Source organism: Phaseolus vulgaris, chromosome 2, assembly GCF_051622355.1.
Source record: "Phaseolus vulgaris cultivar YP4 chromosome 2, ASM5162235v1, whole genome shotgun sequence".
NCBI classification, from domain to species: Eukaryota; Viridiplantae; Streptophyta; class Magnoliopsida; order Fabales; family Fabaceae; genus Phaseolus; species Phaseolus vulgaris.
In genome coordinates, this window is record NC_143499.1 from 40,509,428 (window position 1) to 40,530,766 (window position 21,339).

General features: G+C 32.5%; 3 protein-coding genes across 5 annotated transcripts; all 3 read right to left on the minus strand.

Annotated features, from left to right (window-relative positions):
• Nucleotides 1–457: 457 nt before the first annotated feature.
• On the minus strand, nucleotides 458–8,203 carry PHO2 (phosphate 2). Of its 2 annotated transcripts, none has more exons than XM_068613918.1 (10): nucleotides 7,513–8,203; nucleotides 6,001–6,871; nucleotides 5,754–5,876; nucleotides 4,184–5,640; nucleotides 3,321–3,458; nucleotides 2,523–2,957; nucleotides 2,276–2,339; nucleotides 1,917–2,056; nucleotides 1,445–1,756; nucleotides 458–939 (listed from the first exon to the last, which is right to left on the minus strand). In XM_068613918.1, exons 4-10 carry the CDS (start codon nucleotides 5,627–5,629, stop codon nucleotides 694–696), a joined length of 2,781 nt encoding a protein of 926 aa, XP_068470019.1. In that variant the 5' UTR covers nucleotides 5,630–5,640; nucleotides 5,754–5,876; nucleotides 6,001–6,871; nucleotides 7,513–8,203; the 3' UTR covers nucleotides 458–693. The 2 variants fall into 2 exon arrangements, with proteins under 2 accessions (XP_068470019.1, XP_090154946.1); XM_090298820.1 differs by having other exon boundaries at nucleotides 4,184–5,612; nucleotides 7,513–8,163.
• Nucleotides 8,204–13,457: 5,254 nt separating this feature from the next.
• Nucleotides 13,458–17,143, minus strand: NFD1 (Ribosomal protein L21). 2 transcript variants are annotated; one of them, XM_068613921.2, is made up of 6 exons: nucleotides 16,687–17,143; nucleotides 16,001–16,081; nucleotides 15,508–15,609; nucleotides 14,013–14,087; nucleotides 13,821–13,922; nucleotides 13,458–13,746 (listed from the first exon to the last, which is right to left on the minus strand). In XM_068613921.2, exons 1-6 carry the CDS (start codon nucleotides 17,086–17,088, stop codon nucleotides 13,744–13,746), a joined length of 765 nt encoding a protein of 254 aa, XP_068470022.2. In that variant the 5' UTR covers nucleotides 17,089–17,143; the 3' UTR covers nucleotides 13,458–13,743. The 2 variants fall into 2 exon arrangements, with proteins under 2 accessions (XP_068470022.2, XP_068470021.2); XM_068613920.2 differs by having other exon boundaries at nucleotides 13,657–13,922.
• A 3,141-nt stretch (nucleotides 17,144–20,284) lies between these two features.
• Nucleotides 20,285–21,138, minus strand: LOC150029167 (uncharacterized). Its single transcript, XM_090297956.1, has 3 exons — nucleotides 20,461–21,138; nucleotides 20,332–20,376; nucleotides 20,285–20,293 (listed from the first exon to the last, which is right to left on the minus strand). Exons 1-3 carry the CDS (start codon nucleotides 20,932–20,934, stop codon nucleotides 20,285–20,287), a joined length of 528 nt encoding a protein of 175 aa, XP_090154082.1. The 5' UTR covers nucleotides 20,935–21,138.
• Between the last annotated feature and the right edge of the window lie 201 nt (nucleotides 21,139–21,339).

The window sequence follows — 21,339 nt, forward strand, 5'->3', positions numbered from 1 at the left end:
GGTTTCTAAAAAAACTGTTCTTATAAATTCATGGTGCAGATGTGAAGACATTTAAGTCTGGAGGCATTGTGCATCATTATGAATAAAGAGAAAGAGAGAAAAAAGTATTAAATACTTTCTAGAAATCATAAAATTCCCTATAAATGATGTTTTATCTTAAAGATCAAATGAAATATTTAATAGGAATAGTTTTCAAACACAATACGAAGAATTCAAAATGAACAAAGCGTCTCAATACTGGAGAGATAAACACAATTTTCATGTAGGTGGTGATTATTCCATTTAAATTCACCATGTCAATTTTTTTCTGATTTTTCTTTCTTTCATAATTTTGTATATTTATGTCTCAAAGTAACAACAACAACCACCAAAGGATGCTTCACTTAATTCTTCACCTCTTCAATATATCATAAAACATTAGTAAGTCATTATTAAATAGAGAGAAAGACAAAGCAAATCACTCCAATAGTTGTATTTCTTATTCCATACTTTACTTATAGAAGCTCTGTTGTAATACATACACATCATAAGCACACTTATGATACTCTTGACCTTTTTATCAACAATACCCTAGCATCAAACCACAAGGTTGGATTTGATACTATACAGATATGTAACACATAAATATTACACACAAGATTGGAATATCTCGGTCGGGATTTTTGGTAGTTACTTACAACTTTGTAAGTAAAGTTACTTTTGTAAATTAACAAACTGACTGCAATCAATTCCTTTATCACAAAATGCCTCTAGAAGCTTGGGGAAGAGCTTAGCAAGCATTATTTTAAATCCTGCTGAAGTCCCCTTCTGGTTTTCATGTTCAGTTTTTCCACTACCAAAAGCACATCCAATGGAAGCTCCTTCAAGACATGCCTTACGAGCAAGAAGTATATTTTGGGAGCGATTTCTGAAGTGCTCTTCCACCAGTGCTTCAAAATTCTGCATTAGGCATCAGTTCAGTTGCAAATCCAACAATATAGTTACATTCAAAGATTCAGATGGACCCCTTTTTTGCACCATAATCTAGGAACTGGTCTATATACAGGATCCAAACCCTGGAATCCTCATTGCAATTTAGTAGAATAAATTTAATAGTGGAAATGAAAACCTACAGAAACGCGGAAGTATGAATATTGTGAAATCATGGACACAACAGCTAGTTCTGATCCCCTTGAATGTAGTGGAACATATCTTCGACCAATTCATCAATTTTATCATTTAAATATGCACCACTAGTTTGTGATACAGCAGAGTGGTATGCCTTTGTGTGTGTGTTCCAAGACACACCTTACTGGAATGATGTACACTACTAGTTACTTAAACGAATGGTCAACATATAACTAATTGGAGATATCACTCTAAATTGTAGTCTAGTTTTCCCATATGATTACTTAATGCAGAGAAAAAATTGATGAAAACAAAAGTATTTAAGTAATAGTTTTACCTTTGGTGGCTTTCTTAATACATACATCATCGATTTGGTTGTGACAAGGAAAGCATTTTCATTGTAACTGATTGAGTTTTTCTCTCCCTCAGCCCTGCCAATTTGTTGGTCATATCCAGCCTCGTTGAAATAAGGCTTCTCATTAAGGACAAGTGCCTGTAGAGAGAGAAGGACTTGGAGAATTGTGGAGGCTCCAGGGTTCCACACTTCTGTGCCAGTGCCAGTCCAAGTGTTAAGGAGACTCAGACAGATTCTTCCTGACTCATACAAATTAGGATTTAATCGGAGCCCTCCAGAATTGTAGTGCACCATCTGCATGAGATTTCAAGAGACCATGTTGGAAATGAGTTAGTTCGGATATACATATTGAGTGTGAGATCTTTGAACCTGTTAAAATAAAATATGCTTCTACAAGGGAGGGTAAGGATGCATGGATCACAAACAAAAATAAAAACTAGATTTAAAAGCTTACGGGTGGTTCATTGGGATACTCCGAAGGGAAGCATATATCAAAAAAGAACAACCCCTCCTGATAAGGGGTTCCAGATGCACCGACAATAGCTGCTCGCATGAGATCCATTCTTTCTTCAAAAACACGAACATAAATAGTTTCTGTTTTGATCAACAAAGATTGTAAGTGCATTTGCAGAAATTGCTATTGACTGTTTACAATTTACTTTTACAAACATTCATTTTCACAAGTAAATGAAGTATTCAATACATGGCCTACATGAAATTACTTAATGAAGCATTATACAACAATATAGACACCACTGTATATAAAAGAATGTGGTTCAATCAAAATAATTAAGATAGAGATATAGTATGCACCAGGAAGATTATTCTCGAGGATGCTCCATTCTTGCTGAACCTTTTTCCCCCAACCTCTTTTTACCTACAAAGGAAAGAAAACAATTAGCCTACAAGTGACATGAGTACTGTAAGTAATAATGTGAAATATTTTCTAAAACATTTTCCCTATTTCATGTAATTATTTAATCTTATCATATTTTCCTATCTAATATAATCAAATCATATTTTTAATATTATGTAATGCAAGTGATCAGCAATTTCTAACCTGTGATATAGACAACCCTTTTCCCTCATCAAAAAAATGATGATCAGGGCAATTTTCTATCACATCAAACTGCTTGAACTGGTTTGGACTATTGGTGTCTAAGGAAAATGGAAAATCATTCTTCTCACGAGTCTTGATAATTTCAGGATATGAACTTTTGTCTTCAGTAGATTGCAGCTCAGTCATTGGATCTTGTTCAGCAAAGAGGTCACAAGTTTCCAAATCTTTCTTATCTAGAAAATCATATCCATTCTCATTTTCAAATGTAGGTAACGTGGAAACTGCTCCTGAGAGTAGAGCTCCGCTGAGTGTTTGGAATATGCTGGCTTTAATGCTCGAGAAAAGTTCTAAGGCAGTTCGAGGAAGGGAAAAAGAACTACATTCCCCGAGGTTCTCTTCACAATTTTCTCTACTAACATCACCATTCAATAGGTCCTGATCATACAAATGTGATACATCAGTTTAAAATTAGGCAGTTGCATTGACTCCTAGTCAATAATTAACTGTTGAAAAATGTAATTTAGGATGATAACTGACATCTATAATTTCCAATTTAAACTTTTTTGAAAAAACTAAAAAAGAGTATAGAAGTTTCCTTATTGTTTTCTGTTCCTATTTTGTAACTACCTGTCTTTTCACTAATTTCCAGGTTGAGACTTCTTTGTCTTAAATGTTCCAAATTCCAATTATATAATTCGTTCCAGAAATGCTAGTATGCACAAGAATAAACACAAAACACTTGGATGCACGAAGAGCTGGAAACATGTAAGAAAGAAAATTAGAAAAAGTGCTCCTCACCTTTTCCTTCTGGTCAGAAGACAAACTCTCATGTTCAATCATCTCTTGAGTTAACTCTTCAACGTTTGTCTCATAAGGAGTGGAGGTTATAGTTAAATCTTCATGTTTCTCAATCCGAAGAACTTCATATGGAGCAACCTGTTGGGAAAACAAAAATAATTCTTACATTACTTCCATGAGATGAAAAACGACAAAATGTGTGAATTATAATAGAAAATACAGAAATAATTTAGGGAAAACTATAAAAGTAAGAATTACAGGTAAGAAATATTTCTGTTTTAGGACTAATTAACCACTCGAATGGTTACTTTAGTCAATATGTGATAACCTGCATTGTATATTTCTGGTAAAAGAATCATTCTTTCAACATAATTTACCAGTTCCAGATGATTAGTTGATAATTCTCAAAAGTCAAACAGAAAATATACTGCCAATTATTCCATTTTTATCATTCTTGAGTGGCCAATATTGGTGCAGTCCAAGTTCCGTAAGATCATTAAATGTGGTCCAAGTTTAGTTGTGGTCCAAGTTTAGTTGCTATACGTTATTTAGCATTACCATCAAATCCACATTTTGATTATGAATGGGAGAATTATCACTTTAATCCCAAAAGTTATAGAAAAAATCATTATAAACTAACATCAACTACATAACTAACATCTGGTAGTATACCAATGTTTCAGCTGCGGAACACAGAGCCACATACATAGTATATATCTGGATAGGATAGGACCACTAATTATCTGTCAAAGAATTCTTCTAGATAATTAGATATGGCAAGCATACATTTCATGAGTTTTTTGGTACCACATTCATCTAGCAGCTGCATAAACTACATGAATAAAGTAAATTGTATATCATACCTTAGTTGTGAAACCAGTTGCCCATGTCACCTCCACATTGCCATCTTTGAAACCAGTAACATTGCCAATACAGGACATGAAATAATTATCAGGGAACTCATCCTGATAACCCATTTGGTTCCCATTTTTGGGAACAGCCTCTGCATTTAAGTCTGTCACTGATTTTGCTGTTTCTTTATCAGCTTGGTGGCCAAGCTGTTTTTGAGCCGCTTTGAACATAATATCACCAAAAAAGCAGGAGTAATCTGGGTGCTCTACAATTTCATAAGCACTCACAGTTTCCTCCAACTTTTCTCCAGTCGAAATATCTGGGTTGGATGCGGAAATAGTTTTCCAATGTACCTTTACAGTACGCTCCTTCGCATCCATACATTGGACAACACCCCATCTTTGACTTCTAGTTTTAAGAGAATAATCAGAAGCACCTTTTTCCAGCACGAACTGGTGTGGCCAAAATTCATGATTGTTTATAACATTCACCGGGAGTAAATTCTCTGGATCCAATCCCAAAGTATGTTCACCATTTTGCCACACAACATCAACTTTGGTCTTTATCTTCCCAATTATAAACAACTCACCAATGTGAGAGTTAAAGTTACTTCTCTTATACTCTCTGGACACACATTGCTCCATTGTAAGATCACATATAGGTGCATGCTGAATAACCTGTTCCTCTTGGTCTACAACTGAAAGCATACACCAATCTCCAAGGTGCCAGTTTGCATGTGAAAAACAAGATAGCACAGTCAATTTTTCAGAAGCTTGCCAGCATTGGGGAGTGCTCACACTCAAATTGAAACCCGCAAGAACAGAGGAAATCCAATTAACATACACCATTCCTGCTTCCACTGCACAAACAGTTCCTTCATCACGGTTGTGCTTCCAAGTATCACATAGCCATCTAGTTGATTTAGAAGCATTGGAGGACTTAACCTCTACTCTCTGCCCCGGATAGTATGGATACTGTGAATCTTCAGGAAAATTACCAGTCAGTGGTAAAATTTTATCTCTTTCCAAGGCAGTGATATCACATTTATCTCCATCATCAAACAATACACTCACTTTGTCTACCACCCTTTGAACCCGACCAATCCATGGCCCCTTAATTACATAATCCCCTTCTGAAATGGAGCGAATCCTCAAAAGCTTCCTCGAGTTTACATTTTTTACTACTTTTCCTTTAACATTTTCCAAATCCACAAACACATCAATACTTGTGACCCTACCCATTTGTCCAGACGGGTCTGACAAGGAGCAAACCACATCTCCATGAACAAATGCTCTCTCAAATGAAAGAAAATCATCAATCCTTCCAATGGTTTCCTCTAAACTTGATAATATACTCTGAGCTTTTCCACCATATAGAAAATCTATTTCCTCTTGATCCTCACTGCTGTTGCTGTCACTGGAAATCTCCCAGTCTGAATCACTAATGACAGGATCCATCGATTATATGTCTGTCATAATATTTGATAGTAAGATCAACTAAGTTATTCAAAGTACAATAAATTAACATGATAATATGGCAACAGGGAAGAAAAACTGTTAGTCCATGTGTGAGAATTCTTACTAGATTATGAATTAGATAGAATCAGAATTATTCTGCGCTAAATGGTATCTTGAGAAGAAAGGACACAAACTGTTAATTCAGATGTAGACTTCAATCCTATAATTTTGTGATCTTGAATGAGACCTATGCATGAAAATAAACAAATTAGTAATCCATTTTCACTATTTAGAATTGTTGAAATTTTAACATATCCGCCAATGAGTAAATGAATATTAACAAGTAAAAAGGGAGTCAAGAAGATCCTTACCTTCTCAAGAAAATTGAAGCATCAAACCCCAGTGTGTGTAGTGATCACAAAACTTATGCCAATATTGATTTCAATGGATAACTGTTGTAGTACAATATTTCTAATTGACACTGTTATTTTAGTCACAAATAGTTTCTCCAAATGATTATCCTGAACACTGAAACTGAAGATCTGATGCCAAAGGAGATTTTCCAAGGATAATCTTGATCAGGAATCGAGGACTCCAAAATGCCAAAGGAGATATGCCCGGTTTGAATGGAAATTTCACAGAAGAAACCCTTGGAAGAGACTTACAACAACAAAAATGTCTACTAACAAAACTATCAGATGATTTATTTTGGGTGGTTTACAGGAAGAGAAAAGTCTAGCTATTGGAGGAAACAAACAAGATAATTCAAAAAGATGCCAAAGGAGATTTGCCCCCAAGAAAGGGTGGAGTTCCTAGTGAAATTACCTCTGAATGATAATACTTGTTTTTTGAAAGCTGAATGGAAATACTTTTAAGAAGGCAAAAACTGTTTTTCATATATTTTTACTACTTGAAATTCAACCAAAGGAAATTAAGAAACTTTTGCCAAAGGAGATTTGCCTAGTACAGCTGAATCTTCAATTGTAAATAACTGCTTAAAGAGAGTTTCCTGTTCCAAGAGTGAGGGTTACACTAACAATAATGCCTTACACTCTATCAGGTCTGTCTGGTATCAAAAGAAATTGGTTAATACCCAGGACCAATAATATTTCAGAGTTGCAATGAGGATTTAGCCATTCAACACAAACATTTTGTGCTCCTTGATTCACAGGAAAAGGGAAAATTCAGGACACAAATGTCATTGGCAAGAGTGCTTCTATTACTAGATCATTTCTTTTGAACCTGCAACAAAATGGCTAGTGATTACTTATTCTAACCTTTTACAATATGAAAAGAAAGTGAGAATAACAAAAAACTGAGATTGCAGATAGCTCAGCTGACTATTTTAAACTGTAGCATCATAGTTCAGGAGCCAAGAGAAAAAACCAGGATTGAGATAAACTAGAGAACTGCTTTCTTTAAATAAATATGTTTGGTTGCGCATCAAATAAATAAAATCTAAAGGCAGGTTTACAAAAAAGAGAATTACCAAACTTTGTAAAGAAAAACAGTTGCACACAACTCATGGCCATTTTTCTCCTCAAATAATAATAAAAAAACCAATGCCCACAGTCTCTAGTTGGCTGTGAAAAAGACAGAAAAAGGAAAAGTGGCATAACCTATCCGTAGAAAACAATGATATTGTATAATCCATTAAAACCAAATAGAATTTGTCATAGTCAAATTAACCTTAACTTCAGATTTTATTGAACCAAGGAATTCATTCGAAATAGCATCTAACGTAGATATGCTTCGTAGAAATCAACCTTACTTAATTCTGCATACATTAGAATGACTTTACAGAAGAAAGTTATAATCTATTAACCTCAACAAACAAGGAAATCAAAAGAAAGTGAGTAAATTAGAAGAAGAAGGGAAAGTACCTTTGCACATTTGAGATAGTTGGATCCATAAAAAGTATGAACCCAAAAATGGCCCATGCTACAAACACGAAGTGAAGGAACTCCACCCAGAAGAACCAAACAAATTGAAAGTATTTGGTACTTCAAAAAAATTTGCTTTCATCTTAAAAAATCTGTCTTACACTCCCTTCTTCTTAGCTAAGAATTTGAACATTATTAGAAGAAGGAAGAGATGAGTATTGTTTAGAATTTCAGATAGGCCTGGTTCCAGGCCCAGTTTCAGCATCCTCCATGTCATCAGCAAGCTTAGGAACCATTGCAGAGTGACCCTCTTTCTCTCTGGGGAATGAATGGCAAGGCTTATGATGAAGATGGGAACTTGTGTGTGTTAGTGTAACAAATGGAGACTTTTGGTTACATATAAATATTGTGACTATTGAAGCTACCAACTGAAAAGAATATACCAGATAGAATCCAACACAAAATACTTCAAAGAGACAACTACCCTGTAATTACATGTTTGCCCTCACTACATGTAAGTCAAGACTTTGAAGCTGATCAGAATCCACAAGGAAAGTGTCTGCAATTTTGGAAATCTTCTTTTCCATTGTTTGTTTGTGATGTTGTTTCATAGATGAATTATTGAAATTTGAAACCTATTTGACTAAACCCAAGATTTGATGTCACTAAGTTACAATTCACTTTGAATCACATCAAACCAATGTGTCCGTGGACTTTTATTTTGATATTTTTTAGTATTTTATTATTATATCTTTTAATCTTCACGCTTTTATCAGTATGTTAAATTTCTAATAGAGTAAGGATGCTTCATAAGAAATGTAGAAAATTAAAATAAATAAAAAAACGGTGTTGTTTTGAAATTTTAATGCAATAATATAATTAATGTTAAACGAATTAAAAATAATATTGCGTTGATAATTTTATGATGTTAAAAATTAAACTTTACTCATAACTGTTACAACTCGTGACTAATATATATACTATTTAAAATTAAATATGGGAATATTATGCGTGGATGTGTATCTCGTAAAAGAAGCTCCATTCTAATTTTTAGATGTATAGCCAGAACAGAAGCTTCATAATCAATTATGCAGTTTTTTCTTTAGTTTATTTTTCACTAATTTCGTTTTAATAAGGAGCATTTTTTTAATTATTTTAAGAATTATTTGAGGAATGAGTAATTTAGTTAACAAGAAGCAATGGCATAATGTTTATTTGGATTAGCATTACAAAAGTGTTTAAAAGTAATAATGTGTTAAATTTGTTGCCGAGAAAATTAATTTTAAACAAAATAATTTTTTTAAAATGTTATATTCCATTTTTTAAGTGGGACAAATCTTTCAAACTAGATGTTTTTTTAAAAATTGTATTTTAGAATACACGAATCTCATTCAAATTCAAGATCACACAATGGCAAATATTAGAAGAACAAAAAAAGCTCAAATTGTTCACCTTGTTAACTACCAAAATTAGATCCAAATGACATGAAAAAAAATTAAATACCTCATGGAAACAATTTCTGTTTATTGAAGCATTAAATAACTTGCTATATTATAATCATTGGAGTATAGTACTTAATTTCTTTTTGTTCAAACGATATTAACAACACCTGTCAATTTTAAAACCAATATAGAGCCATTATTCAGTCTTTTATATGCTTTTGTGATAGAAGCACTAATAAATAATTTGCCAATTACACATAGCAATTTCTTGTCATTAAGCAAGGATATCTCAAGTTTATTCTATTGCATATTCTTATCATGTTACTTTTGTAGCCAAAACCAAAGAATATCCTTGATGCTTCAAAACTGAGTGGAATGATTTTACATAAAAATGTAGCATTTGCATGATCTAAAAGACAGAGGGACAATCTGTTAAGAATGTTTGAAAGGCAAGTTAGTGAATCAATCTTTTTTTCCTATTAATAGACAGAATATACTGCATAATGTCTCTGACAGAAACAAAAAGGATATTGTGTAGTAACATGAACTGAACCACAAGACTAGAAGACTTTCTTTTTCTAGTTGCCAATATTTAAAGAATGTGACTTATGCACTAAGGCACTGTCTAGTTGGAAAAGTAGAACATGCCACTAACTGAAAATGACCAACTCCTAACAACTTAATATGGAATTTTAAACCTTCTCTTTTTTCTTTTCATTCAGTGGACTCCAGATTGATAGTGCTTTTTGTACTTTGTTATGTTATGCATATGCATATGCATGCACAAGATTTGATTCCAAATGACCTTTGATGATTGCTAGGCGACCATGTCATGAAAAGATATGAAGGTTCTTCTTTTATATTGGTCAAGCATTTTAAAACTAACAATTGTATTACAGTTTTGGAGTTCTGATTTTACTACCATAGCCCATTTGTTTGTGCTCACCTTTTCTGGTTCAATTCCTACACTTTTCATGTTGAAAGCCAAAAATCACTAACTTCTTCGTTAAACCAGTGGCCAATAAGAAATGCACCACAACAACTTCTTGTTTCTATTTACAAGTTTCTTGAGCATCAGAACAAAACAATGATGCTCATAAATTGATTTTAGTTTAGGGATAAACATGATTCATTTACTTCTGATTTTCTTCTTTATACATGTTTAGAAGCTATCTGCATGCATACTATCTTACTCTCAATGATAAATAGTCAAAGGTGAAAAATTAGAAAAGCCTTGATGATATAATTATGGTGGGGTATCTGTAGATTTTTTGGGCAACACTGAACTACCCAAATATGACACAGCCACGTTAGGCAGAACAGTGGATGGTTAATTGCAACTTTCATCTGAGCCACTTCGATTCATATGTCATTAGTCATAAAGCAAATTTATAATATGTTCATGGATCTTTAGTATTTGCTGATGATGCTAAGGCTTTCTTTATTTTCTCCATTTTGGCTCTGCCACATTAAATTATTTGCATAGTGGATGGCTTCCATTAACAAATATTCAGGCCAATGTACGAAGGAAGATGTTACTTTTTACAATATCAAATTAAAAGAAGAAAATGTTACTTAATAATAACAAATTAAAAGACACTAATTTGCAAGTGTGATTTGATCAAAATGTAATTTTAAAATTTTTCATTTCATAAAAAAAAATATTTCTCTGTAGGATTACCAACGTATCATCACTCATATGAGAATTAAAGGTAAAAACAACATATATAATGTGTCATGTATTGTTTTGGGTGTATGCAATATAATTTGCATGATGTAAATCTTCACAGAATAAGGTGACAGATCCTAATTGGTAGGGTTTGAGCCACCTGTACAGCATATAATTATGAACTTTTGAAATGGGTGTTCATGTGTCCATTTTGTTAGATCATGACACTCATGGAAAATCATACTAAGTCCACTATAAAATAATTCAAGTTTTAGCAGCATATAAAAGTTTCAAATTACTTTTTCTTTTTTATTCAATTAATATATTTATAGTAAATAAAATTATTGAAAAGTAATAAATTCATAATATTGACAGATGTAGGTGACATGGAATTATTCTTCTTCCCAATAGTGTACACCTGAAATGCATAATCAAAGGTCACAAAGTGCTTCCACACGCTTTAAATTGACAATACTGATGCTTCTGCAGGAAAACATCACCTAAAAGTGCTTCCCAAATCATGCTTATCCTCAACCTCTTCACCAGTCCTCTGATTTTTCAGTTAAGCAGAGTAAAATATTGGAGTTATTTAATAGTTTAATTTTTGTGTATTAATCCTGTAAAAGCTATATACTTTTAATTTATGATTTGTTGAAAATTCTACGTGTATTAAATTTTATAATATATATGTGTAATTCTTATTTTATAAGTTAGTTTTATTATATTTAGTTAAACTTAAAGTTCACTTTTTAATACGGTATAAAGTTATTTACAATTTATTTTAATGACTGTTTGTTGGATTTATCAGGTTATCCGTTATCGGATCGTTATAAATCATTCATAATATATAGTTTCACGCATGAATTGATAATCTCGATGTGAAAAGTGTTGAAAATTTCATATTAATTAAAAATTAAAATATTTTATAGTATACAAATAAATGTAAATCTAACCTTATAAATCTAACCTTATAAACAGATTTTATGAAATTAAATTAGAAATAAAAATCCACTTCTAAATCAACTCAAACTATTTACTCAATTAACATTTGACTCATCCTTCCATAATACCAACTTTAAGTTAATTACCATAGTGGTGAAAATGAATCTGTGATTTGGTGCTGAATTGTAAACAACAAAGAAATTAAGGGTGGTCACTGGAATGGGCAACAAAACCATGTGTAGCACTGAAAATGCAAGGTTGAGAAGAGAGGAAAGGTCTGTGTCAACCACTGCAAAAACTAGTACCTTGGCTGTTTATTGTCCATATGTAATAATTACATTAGACTCGTTAATTAAGAAGATACTTGATGATTGAGCATCGAAGAAGATCTTTAGTCAAAGTGTAATTACTCACAGGAACTACGATGTCTTTGATAAGACAAGAATAGCATACCTATAGTTACCAAGTCCAATGCTTTTCAACTAGGAATTTGACACCATTTTTTTATACTTCCATTTCACAACTACAAATATAACTATTTTATTTCAAAATTTTGTTTATATTTATTTTTATTAGTTAAATATAATATTTTAAAATTGAAAGGAGTTCCAAGGTAGAAGTTAAAAATGTGAGGGTGAAATGATATTTCAAGTATTCATGAACAATAATAATATATAGGCTAGTAATGTACATATCTATAGTTACATGTTTGATTGGAAGCTAAAGCATGCATGTCAATTTAGGGGTGATAAATATATCCTCATTATATCGCATATTCTACAGAGATAATCAAACCAATCTCATATTGGTTTCAAATAATGAGAATACATTATATAATACATGATGATTTGTGTTTCTCTTCTTATTTCAAATTCACTTTTAAAACATTAAAATTACCAACCTAAGTGTGTGTGTATATATATATATATATATATATATATATATATATATATATATATATATATATAAATATATAAATAATGTATGCATATGCATATATGAATATTCAATCTGTCATCTGAAGCCCTACTTTGTGATGGTGACCGATGGTTGCTTTATATAGATTTTGGACAGGGTTGAGTGATGCAAGTCTAATCCAAACCCATGAAATTAAAAAAAAAGGAAAGATATCTGCAGATGGTGCACAGTGAAAACAAAAGAATGATCACATGAAGCAGCAAGTTCTTTGCAACCACAACCAATTGTACTAGTAAATCAGATAACAGCCCACTTTTAGATCTTTTGCAATTTTTAACAATTTTATATAACACAGTGGCGAGAAGTGGAGTAGCTGTTGCAGCAAATAATTCATTAAAATAATCATAATCAAAACCAAAGTGGAAGCGGCTGAAGTGCTTTGTAACTTTGCTCATAAAAAAACGATTTACCAACTTTTAAGGATGGTATGAATTTAGTTAGCACATCTTTTCACAGAACATTATAGAGCTGTTTTACGCTTTTATAAGATTTAGAAGTAAAATTCGTTGAAAACTCTAGTTAACTTTAAAGCTACAATAATTTTTTTTAAACTTCAGTTGAGTTCAATTTAATTTAATATTTTTAACTAAAATTCAAAATGCACACAAAATTGAAATTCATTTAGGAAATTGAACTCAAAAAAGAAAAAGTATTATAACCTCTTCACTCAGCATAGTTTTCTGAACGTTGTTGTAGGTGTAATTTCTCGTACTAATCAAGCCCAATGACAACATGGGGTGGGTAGACGCCAATGTTCATTGTTTTTCATTTGCAATCATAATCAAGTAGTTGAGTAGAGGGAACTGGCTGTCTGCAGTGGATATGTTCAATCCTCATGTTGAAACAGTTGAAAACGTAAAACTCAAATAGATTGTGTTGTTGTCTTTCTTTCTTTAACACCTCACAGTCAGAGATTGGTAAAATGCATTCTACAATATCATGTTTTTATCTAACAATAAAATACAGGAGTCGTTATTAAATTTGAGACCTTGAAACCAGTTTAAGAATCAATGTATCTATGTTCAAACATCCATCGCTAGTTATAGCATTACAAAAGGGAAAAGAAAATTTGTGTAAAATCCTACAAAACCTGACTACCAAGTGGATGGTTGACTATTTCCGCCTAAAAGGAATTTGCAGATGCAAATGGAGCTTATCAGCAATACTCATGCTCACTAAATGCCATCCAACTATCAAAACTCACTGACACAAAGATAGCAGCAATAAGTGTCAACAGCTAAGCGGGGTAGTAGTCCTTTTTAAGCAGAAACTGCTACCTTTTCCTGTTTTTTCTTAGCAGGTTTTGAAGGCTTTTCAGTCAATACAACTTCAGGTTTCTCAATTCCCTGAATATCAGTTATCCTTAACTTTGTCAACTCCTGAAGATGATAACCATTCATCAAGTAGAATCAGTATAAGTAATATTACATTAAAAGAGCACGTGATTAAGTAATTGCTGTCCAACACACCTGTCGATGTCCTTTGGTTCTTCGGTAATTCTTTCTTCTCTTTTTCTTGAAAATAATCACCTTTGCATCTAGTGCCTGTTACAAAGGAAAAATGAGCAAAAATACAAGTGTATATATAGAAAGAAAAACAAGAATACATTGGTTAGAGAAAACATAAAATTTTCACTAGTGCATCACATCGAAATCAAAAAGCTACTAAAAACAGCACAATAAAAAACATCGAACAAACATGGTTCGACCATTTTAAAAACCAAATTAATACGAGATATTTGACCGTCATTAATAAATTCCACACTTCCATTTCAATTCAATCCTCAAGCCAACCAAAGTGGAACTCAACTTTTATTCTTTCAGTTTTGGATAAAAAAAATCATGAAGACAGAGAAACTGATAAAAATACCCATTTGCTTGTAGAAAATTATTTCCATTTTCATAATCCATTTTTATTTTCTGGAAAATAGTTTTCATTATCATTTTTCTAAAATTCAGAAAACTTGTTTGGGTACTTTATCTCCTATTTTCAGACTGATGTATGCATTTCCAATAAATTGTTTGGCAAGAATTCCGTTTGCTAGCTATTTCATCTCCAGGGTCAAATTCTTCAGTCCAAGATTCAATTCTCTTTTATAAGTTTGTCTGTAGCCCCAAAGTTCACAAATTTAAAAAAATTAAAATAGAACACTATGAATTCAGGCAACCTTTCTGCCCTTTCACCCAGAGTTTGACCTGAATCCTTTTCAAACTGCCAGAATGAACTTTTGAACGACATCTTTTCCATCATACAATAAGTTTTATTACCAAAAGTCACGGTGCTTAATATGTGAAAGAGTTTTGATCATGCACTGAGGCATATACTCTCCTGCCATCTACTATTCACTCACCTTCTCCCATTTCTCCATTGGTCCCTAGCCAAAGTAACATCCTCTTCTTCCATTGGCACCCAGAACCAAGATTTTCCCTTTGCACCACTGTGATCCATGGAGAGGATGGGTGTGAAGGATCAAAATGGCATTATGATAGATGGTTTTGAAGTTGGGAGACTTGAACCTTGTTTGGTTGAGAATTTGTCAAGTTTGGGCAAATAGTGAGTGGAGAAACAGAATGGTGCAACAACAAAGGTGGAGAGGTACCAGCAGGATTCAGACTCAAGCCATTGAGATGCCAAACACGATGACCACTATTTCTTTTTTCTTTTTAGATTTGGGCCTACTTCAAGCATCATTTTCTAAAAATATTTTTTACACTTCAACAAAACATATTAACTTTACGTTTGTAAGGGCAATATATAATTCTTATTTAATTTTATCAAACATGGGAAATTATGTTATTTAGCCACACACAATTCCCAATTCTAATTATCATTATGAATGCATATGTTTTAATAGAAAGACAGTGAATGCAATGTTGGTGCAACTAATGACATCCAACCCTATTATATTCCTACTCATCATAAAAAACCTGATTCGCATAATTGAAATGGAAGGTCTATACTCACATGCTCCTCTACAACAGCATGAACAGCTGCATTTGGTACTATTGGTCTGCCAATAATTGTCTGACTAGCAGAGCCAAGCAATAGAACTTTGTTCAAAATCAACTGCAATGGACAAAAAATGCAATGGAATATTCATATAACTGGCATGACAAATTCCACAGAAAAACAGAAAATAAATAGTACAGAAAAAATAAGCTGTTGATGATTACTTGATAAGCCTGCTGACACACTTATACAAACATATTGCAATACACAAACAACGAGGCAATCAAATCAGTTTGTAAACGATCAAAATGGTAAGCAGTTGCACATAACAATAATAACACAAGCCATTTCATACGGCGTAAGAAACAATTTCAACAATAATGTTTTCAATAGCGGGCTCACAAGCACCCAAAAAACGAATACCATTTTGCAAAAAACCGTCTACCTAAAGCTCAATCATACTAACACACATACTAGAGTTAGGAACTTCTAGCAAAATAGAACTCACCTTGTCATTCACTTCACAAAACTTCAACCTTTCAGTGAAAATGCTGTCTCGATTACTTACTTTAAACTGGTGCGATCCAACCTGAACCAATAAAAGTACACAAACAATCACTTAAGAGGAAATCTCTATCCATTTTGCAGTTTTATAAGTGTTTCCCACTACAATTTCATGCTACTCACCAATTAATTTGTCACTCAAAATCTATCAAGTTTTGAAAATTGTTTTCTTGGCAGGTTCTCTAGAAAAGCAAAAAACAGAAACAACTCAAAGATGTTTTCTCATTTTCTTACATTTAACATTCGGATGAATCGAAACTACTTCCTTTCCTTGATTTTCAAACATGGTTGCGTACGAGGACAAAAGAAAGTCGAAAATAATGTTGGGATTCTACAACATAGTACCATGTTTGTATCAGTGTTACTGTTCAAGTAACGAGTGGGACAATTGAAGCTGGTGAACTATTAATATTGTTTAATTATTTTTTTTTAAATGCCTAAAATTTAATGACAAGGCTAGGCCTAACGAAAGAGTCTAAATAAAACTTCAAATTTGAGCAATTTCAAATGGTGTGTATTGAAGAGAATCAAACGAGTTTTTTTATAAAACTAAAAACTAGTTTTAAAAAGAGTAATCGAATTGAACAAGCTCCAAAACAGTACAATGGCAGAATGTTTGAAAAGTTGAACCTGAACAACAGCGAAAACAGGTTCGTAGGGCTTAAAAGCATCATTGTCCTTTGGAAGAGGACCAACCACTCTGTAACCAATAGCCTCCGCTTCCGCCTCCTTCTCCTCCGCCGTGTACACCTTTTTTCGACTTGACACTGGGACATCGTTGTCGTCGTCATCGTCTTCATAATCTTCTTCTTCACTATAATCATCTTCGTCACTGTGATCGTCTTGTTTGTCGGAAGAGAAATAGCGCAGGTGAGGCCATTGTGCAAAAACATGGGCGGACTTGGTGAAAACGGATGAAGAAGCTTTGGCGAGGTGAAATGGGGGCAGAGTGAGAGAGCGGAGAGAAGATGGGTTTCTGAAGAGAAACGGTGTCGTTTTTGTTAACGTTCGCAGACACCTCCTACTCGCCATGGTTGCTCGTGTTGTAGTGTCTGAAACTAGGTTTTGTTTCGATCTCACAATGGAATCACCTCCTCCTACACGTAAATGGGCTATTTAGGCCCATTAAACAAACATGATCCTACAACGCCTTTTACTTCCTGCACCCTATAATTACTACCTACATCCTTAACATTTTTTATTATTCTATTTCATCAATTCAGAAATAACATTGTTCTGAAATACCTATTCGGCAAACCTTCCAGGCGGACATTATATTTATATTATATATACTAGCGAAACTCAGGTGTAACCACGTTTTTTATCTGTATTTTTTATTTTTTTTAATTTAATTTTTACGATGATAAAAATTAAATATATATATATATAAATAAATTTAGATAAGTTGAAATTGAAAAACAAAAGATGAAATGGAGACCTACTTTTTTGTATTTTTTTATATACAATACAATAAAGTTCGGATATTGATAAAATTCGTCTAATTCTTCTTTGTACTATAAAACTTTAGTAAATTTCGCTTCATTTCATTTATATATAATATTTTTCATTTCGTTTAAGTGAGATTTGGTCTAGAAATGTGTGATTTCTTTCTTTCTGTTGTTACCTTAAAATAGAAATTAAAAAAAGAATGAGTGAGTCATATAAAAACTGTACATTAATATTAATTTAAAGCAATTCATATGAAATGATAGAATAATTCATTGTATTAATAAAATGAAATATATTAAATAAGTATAAAATTAGAAAAAAATTATATAAAAAAAATTATAATAAAAAATATTATATATATATATGCATATTTCAAGACCGACTTTCTTGTAAAAAGGATGAAAATGCTCTTAGTCTTTACTATTTTCTTATAGCGTTTCCTTTATCCTTTCGCACACTTTCCTCTAGTTCTACACTTTTTACTTCTCATGTTTTCTTTACTTAAAAAAGACAATATATCATGTTAGAAACTTTTTTTATTCTTAATAATAATTTTCAAATTCTATAATTCAAAATCCTTTTTATGTAAAAATAATAATAATTTTTTTGACTGTACAACTCAAAAACACTTCCAAATTATATAATTTAATTTTTTTTTATAAAAAAATAATTTTTGAATTGCCTATTCTGAAAACTTTTTTCATGTAAAAAAATAACTCCTAAATTGTGGAATCTAGAAGAAAAATTACTTGAATTTTGAATTGTACATTTTAAAATTAAAATTGACTTTCAAATTATACAATTCATAATTCAACTTTTCTAATCTGAAAGTGAAAAGTATTATAAAAAAATCTTTTATAAAAAAATAACTTCTAAATGATATAATTTTTAAAAAAATTACTTCTAAGTAACACAATCTAAAATTTAAACTTTAAACTAGAAAAAACAAAGAATATTCATATTCATAAGGTGAAAAAGGAAAGTATGGGGTGAAACCCGAATTCTGTTGTATTTGGACATGTGATTTGTCCCAAGTAATTTAAGCCCATAAAATAGAAACTTAGTTTTGAGGAGCATAAAGTTGAAGGCTGTAAAAATTTATTTTATTTTATTATAATTTATACTTTTATAAAAAATTGATACACTTCAATATAAATATAATTAACTAACTTGTATTTAATATTTTATCATGATTCTTTAATTAAATTTGATAAATTTTAGCTTATAAGAATATGTCTGCAAACGAAACACTAGTGCAGATATGTAAAACAAATGCGGCTATTTTAAATTTGCAAATGCGGTCATAGAACCGCATTTGATCAGCACGCATTCGTAAATCTGGCATTTACAAATGCGGTCCTATGACCGCATTCATAAATCACATTTACAAATGCGGTTACCTAAAATAACCGCATTTGTATATTATTCTGAATTAGGGAGTGGGTTTGGGGTTTAGGATTTATGAATGCGGTCTTGGTAAAAATCGCATTCATAAATCACTATTTACAAATGCGGTCTTGGTAAATGACCGCATTTGTAAATAGTGCTTTTTTTTTAAAGTTCACTTTGTTTTGTGCAGAAACCATATATTTTAATAACCTGCATAATGATCAAACCCAGCCAGACAAATACAGAAATATAGTAATCAATTGAAATCATCAAAATGTACATTTACAAGTGATCAAATTACATATAATAAAACCACTATTGTTTACCTATGCTAGAGTTATAAAAATTAATGAAATATGTGGACCAAGAATCTCTAACATATGAAATGCCTTCCTCATTCATTGGTGTTTCTTTTGTGAATAACTGCATTGCAAAGTTGACATAAATTAGTTTTTAGATATATATATGTTCAAGAATTAAAAAAATGATTTAACATATATAGTACCTCTTTCCAACCAGTTTTAACACCTAGTCTTATAATGGTAATCATCCATTGCATAATGTAATAGCCACACTCATAGCTTCCTGGTTGTTTATTACACTATAATTCAATAAAAAGTAATATGTTAGTATATTGATAAACAATGATAATAGAGAAAGAAAAAAATTACAAACCTTTACTCTTATGTAGTTCAAATTATTTGAACTGGATCGACCTTTTAGGATGTTATATCCACGCCATGAACTGGTTAATACAAAAAACCTCGTTAGTAGATGGTTAATTAGTAACATACAAAGTTAAGTTTATACTATACTTACGTATCAATGATATCCTTAAATTTTGTGGGCATCTTCTTGTGTAGGGAACAGAACCACACAGCAGTCTTATCAACCATTGATAAGACAAATAACTGCCAATGATGCCTATATGATCAATGAAAAGAGTTAGTAAATATTTAAAACATGAAATAATAATAATTGATGACATATAATTAAACTTACTCATTAATATAAGGGCATAAATAAATTTGTTTTCCCTCTTTTTCCAGGATGTTAGTGATGTACGCTTGAGTCTCAGTTGAGTTTGGTCCAACGGGATTAGTATATGCAGGATCTAAGAATCCATACATATTTTCCTTCCCCTCAGTGATACAGACTCTATGCAAAAACCTACAAGTTTTTAGTTAAAGCATAATCAATAATAATTTAACATAAAGTAAATTGAATAATAGGTAAAGATACTTACATCATAAAAAATTGAATTATACTTATATTGAGCTCCTGTTTCCCAGATATAAATTCTGATAAATCTGTGTTGTAAATCATCAGTGGCAGTTCAGTGTTTATTTGAAAAAATGTATTATCCCACGGAATTGGAAAAGGATCATTGTCAATCTGACTAGCAATGAGACGTAGGGAAGCCATAGGATTGTCAACTGGAACCTCACGCTTCTTTTTCGGACTTGGTGGCTGAAAAGGTTTCTACAAGATAAACAACATTTGTATTAAATTATATGTAATATATAAATATAAATAAAAAATAATATAATGAAACGAAATTATTACATGAGGTTCGGGCATAGATCGAATGAGCTCTCTGGGCCAGGCAACGAATGTCTGAAATGCATCGGCCACAGTGGTTACCTCATCTGAAGGTAGTGGAACACGAGCATCAGGAAATCGTACTTTTTCAACTGTTACCTTCGCCACATCAGGGGAGAGAGGAACGTTATGTAAGGTGGTGACGTTTTTATAGACTTTTCCAAGTGCCACCACTCGAGGAAGTTTGCCGCCCACTACCAGTAGCTCACAATCCTCTGTCTGCCCATTGATATCATCCCCTGATGTTGGAGGAGCCGCACAACTCCCCTTTGTGCTCTTGGGAGTGGGACTAACAAGGGGTTCAATCGGCTCAGCACAAACTTGTTGCGATAGAAACTCTTGTCGCATTCGATCATTCTCCTTTTTCATCTCCAGCCACATCAAATCAGTCTCCTTTCTCATCTCCTCCATTATTTCTTCACGTAACTTACTCTTCATTTGAGTTTCCTTCTTGGAGGAGGAGGATGGTTGTCGTTCTGAAACTCCAAAATAAAGTTTAATTCCGACCCCTTGTCCAGCGGCACGAACACGACCAGAGTGTTCAGGTCGTCCAATTGCTTCAACCAGGATATCGTGACGACCTTCAGCAACAAATTTACCGTCGGATTCCAAGGAATCCTGCAAGAGTACACAAAAATCATATTTTCAATCATTAATATAATTAATGCTTTAAAAAAAATTGAAAATAACAAAAATAACTTACAATTTTTTCGATTATAACCCCGGATTGCTCAGAACATGGTGCACCCGACTTTTTAATTCAGACCCTCTTCCATTTTACATGGCGAAAAGGTGGTGATGGAGGAGAAGTGACCCCTGTTTCCACATTCTCAGACAACGTCC